Source organism: Montipora foliosa, chromosome 3 (genome assembly GCF_036669935.1).
Source record: "Montipora foliosa isolate CH-2021 chromosome 3, ASM3666993v2, whole genome shotgun sequence".
In the NCBI taxonomy this organism is placed as follows: domain Eukaryota; kingdom Metazoa; phylum Cnidaria; class Anthozoa; order Scleractinia; family Acroporidae; genus Montipora; species Montipora foliosa.
This window is the reverse complement of record NC_090871.1, coordinates 43,369,942-43,379,941: the sequence shown is the minus strand read 5'-3', so window position 1 is coordinate 43,379,941 and position 10,000 is coordinate 43,369,942. Positions and strand designations below refer to the sequence as shown.

At 39.5% G+C, this 10,000-nt stretch overlaps 1 protein-coding gene and 1 long non-coding RNA gene across 3 annotated transcripts in view; one reads left to right on the top strand and one right to left on the bottom strand.

Annotated features, from left to right (window-relative positions):
• LOC137994869 (uncharacterized) overlaps positions 1–10,000 on the top strand; it is a 193,856-nt gene that overhangs the window by 173,523 nt on the left and 10,333 nt on the right. The window lies entirely within an intron of this gene.
• LOC137994866 (uncharacterized) overlaps positions 1–10,000 on the bottom strand; it is a 35,759-nt gene that overhangs the window by 24,685 nt on the left and 1,074 nt on the right. For both annotated transcript variants that reach the window (XM_068840457.1, XM_068840458.1), the window contains 2 exons: positions 7,842–8,009; positions 6,979–7,087 (listed from right to left, as the gene is read on the bottom strand). In XM_068840457.1, coding sequence (XP_068696558.1) covers positions 6,979–7,087; positions 7,842–8,009 — 277 coding nt within the window. The remainder of the gene's footprint in view (positions 1–6,978; positions 7,088–7,841; positions 8,010–10,000) is intronic.

The window sequence follows — 10,000 nt, the reverse complement described above, 5'->3', positions numbered from 1 at the left end:
GAAGAAAGGAAAAGAAAGAAGAGAGAAAGAGATCGAGAACGACAAAACGGTACACCAGTAATAGCTCAAGCTTGGTGGAAGAAGTTACTTCACAAATTCTTTTCTTGGACACTAGACTGTCCGTTATTTCTACGGATGAGTTATTTCAAGTGGATGTATATTTTTAAAATTTTCATTCTCAACTGGAATTTATTAACAATCATCTGTACTCTTTTTGGACAGAAATAACTGATTTGTTTGCTTGTTTGTTTGGCTTTAAAATGCGAGCCTAACTGTTTTTCGATGTGCCTCGAAAGTGACATAAAAATTTGTCCTTATGTTATAAACACGTAATCGCAATGAGTTCTCGTAAAAGCAAGGACAAATATCACCAGCTTGTGTTTCCAGACGTTTGTTTAGAGCACGTACTGGTAATTTGTTGGAGATCTTGTTTGAAGTTTGTCCATTCTTGCCGATTCTGGTTCTAAGCCATTCTGACGTGTTTCAATGAAATACATCAAAATGTAAATGATCTCGTTTTCAGAGATAAAGTGGAATACAGTACATCAATAGAGCTTTTTTTTTTTTTACCTTGAACCGACAAAGACGATCTATCACATCACGAGCTAAAGTACGTCTGTGATTTCTAATTTTAGCGTGATTCCTATTCGCTGGCGTTTTACATTGCTAGCTTCTTTCCTTTTCCCTTCGCTTGCTGAGGATTTGATTGTTTCCTTTTAACACTCTTGCGATTCCAGAAAAATTAATTGCCTAACTGGTGAATTCTACAATAAATTTCGCTGGAAAAACCGATATCGCACTCATCCCTTCGTGATGCATGCGAGATCGGTTTTTCGGGTGAAATTTACCTTGGATTGCACTAGTTAGGCAGCGAAGAAAATGAAATAATTAAGCAATATCCGGAAAAACCAAAACGGAGACAATTCCAAAGCCTTTCATTTTCACTAATCCTACAGCCAATAAGAATAAACAACCCGGGAGCTCCGCTTTTAGGCTTGGCTAAATCTACATATTAGAAAATTAGAATAAAACAGAATACTCACGGAACATTAACGAGGTCGAGCAAGCATAACACCAGTGCTACTATTTAATTTCCTACAAACGAGTCCTTCATAAATGATCTCAACTATTTTCTTTTTTTTTTTTTTTTCTTTAATGCTATATAAAAAAAAAGTGTTGTTTTTAAAGACGTAAAGAAATACGGAAAAAGACAGTAAATGTGAAATGGTTGCAAAAGTGCGAGTTTTGCCAATTAGTTACGTCAAATAAATTAAGATGTCCTTTCCATTCAGTGCAAAATGAAGTGGGTTCATGATTGTGTCTTAGTGTCCAGAGGTGTCGTAACCTTGGTTGCATGCCGTTTGAAACACCATTATTTACAGTAAATTTAGAAAAAGAAGAATTATCACAGTTATTTCTTGAAAAGCGGGCTAAGTGGCACAAGTTATGTAGGAATCAATTTAGTCCTCTAACGCTTGAGAGAGCACAAAAGGGAAAGCTGATGACAGTTATGGGAAACATGATGAAAGTAGAAAGAAGTTACTTAGGGGGAGCACACATACAGACATCCGTCAAGGATGCTTCTTCTGCGAGGAAACTCCTGATGAACTTCGCAGAGCCTCAACTTTCAATTTAGATCGCAATGTGAGAGAAAGCGCCCGTGTACTTAACGACCCATTACTTCTTGGAAAACTGAGTGCTGGAGATATAGTAGCACGTGACGCTATGTACCATACTCAGTGCTTATCAAAGCTTTACAAGAGAGCTTTAAGGGTGAAAGGTCCATTTGCCAAGGCATTGCCCTCGTATAATTTGTGTCATTCCTTGAAGAATGTCATTGTGATGCAGATGATCATCCAGTGTTAAAGTTGTCTGAGTTATCTAGAATATATACATGAAGACAAGAGCAGTCGGGGCTTGATATTTCACAGTGAGTTCATAGTACTCTTCTTAATTAAGGAGCGCCTAATACAGCAATGTCCGGAGTTAACATCACATCGGGATGGCCGTGATATTCTTCTCGCTTTCCGTAAAGACATTGCAGCTTTTCTGAAGAAAACCACCGAAAACGACACCGACAACGAAACAATGTTGATTGCAAAAACATGTAACAGTATACGTCGAGACGGACCTCCTCAACAAGCAAATGCCAGGAAGCCTCTGTACCTCAGTCTTTACTAAGTTTGATTCAAATGATTATGGGTGAAGCTACAATAGTATTAAGACGAAGCCAGGCAACATTGTAGAAGATCAGGCTGTTCTTACCATATCACAGCCGATACGATTTAACTCCGTCGTTCGACGTCACAAAGATTCCGATCACAAGCTATTTATCATAAAGAGCATCGCAAGACTCCGCTGCCAACGTATTTAGGTCTCTTGGTACATGCAGAAACAAAAAAAAAAGGCCTAGTTGACAAGCTGTGCGATCTTGGACTTTCAGTTTCCTATAACAGAGTCCTAGAAATCCCAAGTGAAATGAATGATGTTCCTTTATGAGACTCTATTACCCCTCACTATGTTAATTTAGGTTTACTTAAATTTCGTGATATTGTTAAATTGTTTACGTGTCTATTTATGTATGAACATATTTGTGATAATAAGCGTTCTAACTTTTCATTATCTCTCGTATCTGAGCATCCACACGAAGTGCATCTACCCAACAATTATTTGTTTCCCAATTTAGAATTAATATAAGGAAGTTTTGTCCCACCGTTGTTGGTAAATACTATTGGAATGACCTCCCTCTTTCTGTTCGTAGTATTTAATCTAAACGTCTTTTCAAAAAGGCACTTTACAAATATTATTTTGCTCAGTATTGAACTTGGTTGATTGCAGTCGTGGTGTGTGTGGGCGTGTATGTGTGTGTGAGCGTGCCTTCGCGCGTGCGTGTATGTGCTTGCGTGTGTGTGCTTGTGTTTGATACATCAATAGAAGGTATTTCAAGGGCCTTAGCTAGTCTTACTATATTGTGCCCTTCTCCATTCTTGTAATTCTTTTTCTTTTATTGTATCCTAATATTTTGTATAATGATGGATGGAGAAAAAATAAAAATACAAAAATACAATACAAGTGAAATGGGCAACAATGTGGGAGCGCGATTTCAAGCAGAGAGAGTGGTTTGTACTTCCAACCTTAAAACTAACCTGTTTACTACAAGTGCGGTCGATAATATCGACCAATCCAAGTTCTACGACTGCAACTGGCTCATAACATGGCACAGCTATATCACTTTTTCAACACCCTACCAAAGACAATCATGACCAGGAATGAGCCCTTGGACAACCGCCCTCTGATAAGCCTACCTCCCATGGTATCACTCCTCTTCCTAGAGAATATGCAGTCGTTCCCCCAGTACGACCATGGAAAACCGATCCTTCAGTTCCAAGTACTACCGTCAAAGCAGATGACCTCCACAGTTTAATTATAGATCTGTGTGATGAGCATAGATAGTTGAAACATGTAAAAGATGTACTGGAGAACAATGATTAAGATCAAATCGAAAGAAGTTGTATATCTTGGGCTGTATTTCATGCAAGTCGAACTGCAGCCACAAACAATCCGCCATATTTCTCTTGTTGACTGCCGGTGTTTTAATAAGAAACAAAATCCATCCATATGATTTTGCATGCAATGAACACAGTTAAATCATCAGTAAAATTTCTTAATCGAGGTTCCAGTAATTACTTCTGTCCAACCACTTTTTGCAATTGCTAAAAAGATCCAGTGGCAAAGACCGGAAACACAAAGCGAAAAGAAATTTGTCATAATTGGAGGAATCCACATTGAGATGGCAGTATGGAGAACATTAGGAGATTTACTACACGGAAGTGGCTGGAGGAGCACAATAACGCAAGCTACTGTCGCATCATTTGGAATAGCTGACTCGTTTCTGAAAGCAACCCATGTCTCAAGAACCAGACATGTCCACCAAGTTACCGCTTGCAGTCTTCACATCTTAATGTGTAGAGCCTATGATAAGTATGTTAAAGGACTCTCAGAGAATGATACAAAACAAGAGTTCCACCAGTAGCAAGAACATAAATCGTTCTTATGCCCGCAATTTAAGTACTTTTCAGTGGTCTTGAAGATTCAACTGATGATCCTACTGTTCGCACGATCACTGCGGGAGCGCCAATTTAGCCTCTACAAAGAATCTATCAGAAATTTGCTTCTCTGGTTTTTGCGCTGGATAGAGTCAATTACGCTCGATGGATGACAGTACACCTACACTCTCTCAATCCTCATCGTGCTAAGTAGCACATAAGTCGTCACCAAAGAATTCCAATGCTGTCTGTCAGATGACCACCGTTTAATCTGGCTCCTGGTCCATCCAGCGTCTACCATTTCTTTTTCCACTGATCGTCTCCATGTCGTTTTGGGACGTCCTCTTTTCCTCTTCTCAGCAGGAGTCCATCTCATTGCAACCCTGGGGATGGCAAGAGCAACGTTCTTGGAGTCCTTTTATATGGTGCAGAGTCTTGGAAGGTCTTGCAATCCATATGCCACAAGATAGATGTATTCCAAACAAGATGCCTCAGGAGAGATTTTCTGGCCAAGAACTATCTCTAATGAAGACCTTTACTGCAGAACCAATACAGCACCACTAACAGTTGAGATCAAAAAGAGGAGGTGGCGGTGATTGGAACAGTACACCTACATGACTTAATTAGGCTAGATCAGACTTGTCCTAGCGTGAAGCAGAAGTTTGAAGAGGGTTTCTTTGTGGTACAAAAGACGCAGAGGAAATTTTCTGCCCTATAGCAATCGATCAAGCTCACGAGAAAAACAACAAGATTGTAAAAAGTAGGTACAGCAAAGTAAACTATTGATATGAATGTTTGATTCAGTCGACTCTGCTGATAATGTAAATTGGCCATCATTAAAGTGCAGTAGCAAAAGCTTATAATACAAAACAAATTGTTTTCACTGCCCACGTCCAAGATCTTTGAGCACCATTGAATTTTTTTTTTGTATTTTCATAGGAGACGGTGGGGCCGTGGGATTAACAGAGAACTCTGCCCAACTCCTGAAGGCTAATCACGGAATTTGAAGCTATTCAGGATGCAATTAAGACAAACTAAAGCAAAGGCCCAGAAGTTCAGCATAATGAACAGATGAAAAGTGTTCAAGAAAGGTTCCAGACACAAGTTAGAGCTGTCGTCGGCTCCTTTGAAACTCTAGGAAATCTCCTCAAAGAAGACAGCAACTATATGCTAGTCCTGGACACAAAAGAAATTGCTAGCTCGAAAGAGGTAACCACAGTCAATGGGATTGAGAGTTCTGGCCAAGAGCAGTTTCAGATGTTTGTAGATAGAGGAACGCCTTGTAAAACGCAAGAAGGAAGTAACAGAGGTTATAAAACTTAGCAAGTTTGAATTGTTCAGTAATCCGAGAAAGATACCTTGAAAAGAGAAGATAGAAGTCGCATCGGTAAAGCAGAGTTGTTCCCCGTTTTGCCGGTTACACAATTCTTGTCAAGTACGTCAAGGTAATCTAAACGAATTCTTTACCCACGAAAACCAAGCATACCCACAGTCTATTTCAAACTTTGGCGACCTGCGAATAGGCGTAAGTCCAACTTGCTAAAGTGTCTGAGGAACCTGACAGCAAACCCATCTATCACTCCAACAGTAGATGCGGTACTTATCAATGGTGCTGCCCTTGTTAACATGTTGAAGTCATATGGAGCATGTAAAACATTCTCTGACCATGCAAATCAAGTTTACTTGCCCTACATCAATAACCAGTTAAAAAGTGTGAAACAGGTTGATATCATCTGGGATAGATATATTCCAAACAGCTTAAAGGCCTCAACTCGTGACAAGCGTTGAAGAGCTGTCCGTCGCAGAGTAGAAGTAGACCACGTTGCCATGCGAAGCAAGGAAATGTATTCTTTCTACAAGTGACACTCTCGTGTTGTCATCTTCAGTTGATGTTACGCCTGAGATATTACCTTGCCCCAGTGAGGAGCCTGACACAAGGCTGACTTTACGCGCATCTGACTGTGCAAGACAAGGCATTGACAGGGTAATTTTTTCGTACAGTAGACACCAATGTCTTAGTTCTCGCTATTTCCAACTTCAGTCGTTTGCGGATTAGTGAGATGTGGATTGCATTTGGAGCTGGTAAATAATATAGGTACATTGCAATACATGACATCTTCAAGGCTCTTGGAGATAAGAAATCTCAGGTGTTGTCTGTTTTGCACGAATTCACAGGATACGATCTGACATCAGGATTCCTGGAAAGAGGAAAGAGAACAGCGGCGGCGACATGGATGTTCTATGAATAAGCTCTCAGCAAGACGCCTACCATGCAGGATGTCTTGAATGCTACGCCTGTGCTGGAGAGTTTCGTGGTGCTGTTGCATGACCGGACAAGCGTGCGTTAAGGAGTCAATGACTTATGCACAGAAGGGTTCGACCCTTGAGAAAGTTCCACCTACCGCTGATGAATTATTACAATATACCAAGAGAGCGGCCTACCAATCTGATCATTGTTGGGGACAGTGCATGGTTTCTAATCCTGAACTACCTTCATTACCTGGAGCATGAAAAGTATGCCAGGAGGTTGTGAAATGTGGGTGCAATGCAGAGCTATGTTGCAAAGGCTGGTGTAAATAGGTCCTCACCCCCCCCCCCCCCCCTCCCCCCTTGCCCTCCATTGTGAATCCTCACTTTTATGTAGAAAATCTATTTGGGCTGAGATAATCTTTCTTAGGACATCATGCCATGCTAGTTTTGCAAATTGGACTCAACGTTTCACTTTTCTTCTTGAATTATAGCCTTTTCTTTAAAAAATGCAACTACCCCATTCCCCTCAGTACATAATCACCAGTCCCTGGCTGGGATCTATAGCTAATATTGTTCATCAACTTAAATACTATTACCAAAGTAGTTGTCTTCTGATAAGATTCTCGACTGTCTTAGCAAAAAAGAAATATCTTGAACATCGCTTATCCATCATGTGACATACCGCTGCATCAATGATGCATCCATTGTCTCCACCTTCGTCAGGCTTCTCGAATGAGCTACAAGGGTTGTAGAAATAGACGTTGCTGTATTTATCAGGTGGTGTCTGAAACCTGTTGCAGGGATAGACAATAAGAAATGGGAGGATGAATGGTGAATATATCGTTTGCTGTGGTTGTCCTAATCTTCATGTCCTGAATTTTAAGCCAAAAGTCAAAAGCACAATGGACGAAAAGCGAGTAGCATCTTTGGCATGCTTCAACGCAAAGGGTTTCGTTTTTTCCTCCTAAACGCCGTTTCCCTACATTTTTAATCATTCCTACAACCCAATTCCTATCTAATAACCGAAAGCGCTCCATCATGCCGGTCAGCGTGCCTATACGCGAATCCTCTATCCCGCTGTTTTGCTACTGGCTGCAAATAAGTATGCAAGTGAGCCTTTTTGAGCTATTAAGCAAGATAGTTGACTCAAAACCAGAACCTTTTATCCTATAAGATGAAGTGAAAACAAAACTGACATTTAATTAAAATTTGCATAAGCTTTTGGCAACTAGGGCATAGTCGAGAAAAACGTCTGAGTGTTCTTGCTCTGAAAAGGAGTCGACCTAGGTTTAGATGACAAATTTTCTGCATCATCGAAAAGCTGCATTCTCGTGATTGCAATGAAATTTAAAAAATATATAATTCAGTGTTTCTTAGTTCGTTGAAGTTCATCTTTTGAAAGGCCGTATTTGTAAAAACTTAATTTTCTTTTTGAACTGTGGTGATTATTTTAATATGAATGCATTGACTACTGCTACTGAAATCTTTAGCAGCTCTGCTCTCAGGTTGTTCTATCTACAAAACGTTTTCATTTACAAAACAAACCTTGGCTCTTCATCAGTTCTCTGAAGAGACGTAAGGTTGTAAATTCCATTAGCATCGTGGCAAATACATGCTCCATGAGTAATACTAGCTCCTTGATACTTTGAAAGGGTACACAGCAAGACTAGTAAGCATGTAAAATGCTTCACCCAGTATAACCGGAACATGTAGCTGCAAAGACGAATAAAACACTTATAAAAATAAAAAAGACACAATGGGGGTCACTTGCAACTGACAAAGACAAAACGTTTTTTTACAATCCTATCCTAATGAGAGAAAACTGCCGGCCTTTCCTTTTTTCCTATTAATTTGAATTCTTGGGAACAGGAAGAAGTATAATCATAATGAAAGTTATTGTGGACAAATAAGGGCAACTAACTCTTGTAATGAAGAGTCAGTTCAACCAATTACAAACCACGGGTCACATGATTCGCAAAAAAGTGTTATGTTTCCTTTTTGTTCGTCTGTTTTTAGCTCCCATTTGCATGGCATCGCACACGTGATGAAAAGAGAAAAGGAAGACTTTATGCAATATTTATTGTACGAAGTGATGGCTCTGGCATTGCAGAAAGCACTTCATTGATTAAAGATGTAATGATATTCCGCATTACAACTCGTTCCATATTCATCAAGTGATTCAAGAAATCGATTGTTTTTTGATAGCATTGGAAGACTAGCACTTTGCACCCAAAAAACTCGTTGTCACCAATCAGCCAGTATCGCTGGTTGCCTCTTTTAAAAAACAAGCCTCTGTTATCAACTTAATTAGCCAATTTAAACTCACAACCACATCGCTACCCATGCATAACATTACTTATCATATACTTGTATCGCGTTTCTGATTGGTCAATGAAGGCAAAATAGGTCACAGAGTTCCATAGAGTTTATAGAGTGCAATACGGAAGTTGTGTGAAAACACAGCGATGGAGTAATTTTGTTCAGTATATAATCAATAAAAAATTATAAACGCGCTCGTGCATTTCGTAATTTATGGACACGAGTGATACGTTTGAAAGTTGTACAAGTCAAAATTGCACGAGCTGTAGGCATACTACATACTACGACAATGCTGATGGCAATACTTAGTCTCCCATTGAGAAAGATGTTTTTTTTTTTTTTTTTGTGACACTTCATTCTCTCAAACGTACTGGTGCCGTGTACTTTTCAAAGGTCAATTCAGAGTTTTAAAACGTAGCGAGGGAAGTTGTCTATCGAGTGTTTTACACTTCAGGGCAACGATTCAGGCAATTTTGCATAACTCTATGGAACCAGTCACACGCCTAGGAAGGAGTAATTTTTCCAACAGCCTGGGTACCAGCAAGACAAGTTGCTCGAAAGATTGCCGATTGCAACATACGCTTATTCTTCTTGGGATCGCACACAATATTTTAAGGGCTTTAAGTGTACCGAGGGCTGCTAGCTAAAGTACTTGGTGCTCTGATAAATTAAGCTTTAAAATTTTTGCTGACGATACCAACGTATTCGCCTCGGCAAGCAACCTAAAAACTCTTGAAGCTCTAATGAATTCTGAACTTGAAAAGGTGAAAGAATGGTGCGATGTAAATAAATTGTCGATAAATATGTCAAAAACTAACTTCATGATAATTAAGTCTACCAGGAAGAAAGATATGCCTGTACGTATTCAAATTAGAAATAGCGATGGAAAGAGCCATCCTTTAGGCCATAAAAATCATATTAAGTATCTAGGGGTAATGATTGATGACTGTGTCTCGTGGAGGTATCATATTTCGTACATCTGCTCTCAAATCTCGAGGAATATCGGCATTATATCAAAGCTAAGACATTACTTATCTATGAAGCAACTTAAGCAAATTTATTATAACCTCATTTATCCTTATATAGCATACGCAATTTTGGCATGGGGCAGCACCTATAACTCCTCCTTGCAGAAAGTTCAGGTTAAGCAAAATCGTGCTGCTCGATTAATATTCTTCGCAAATATACGTGGTAAAGATAGAGAGTGCTCTCCCATTGCTGAACTTGCTAGACATGCTCACCGTATAAAACATTTATTCTTTACACGTCTTAAAATTTGCCCACCTCTGGCACAAAGGTCTACTACCTGATGTATTTCGCAACACTTTCCAGTATGCTAACGAAGTGCATAGCTACAATACTAGATATGCAGCCCAAAAAAATTT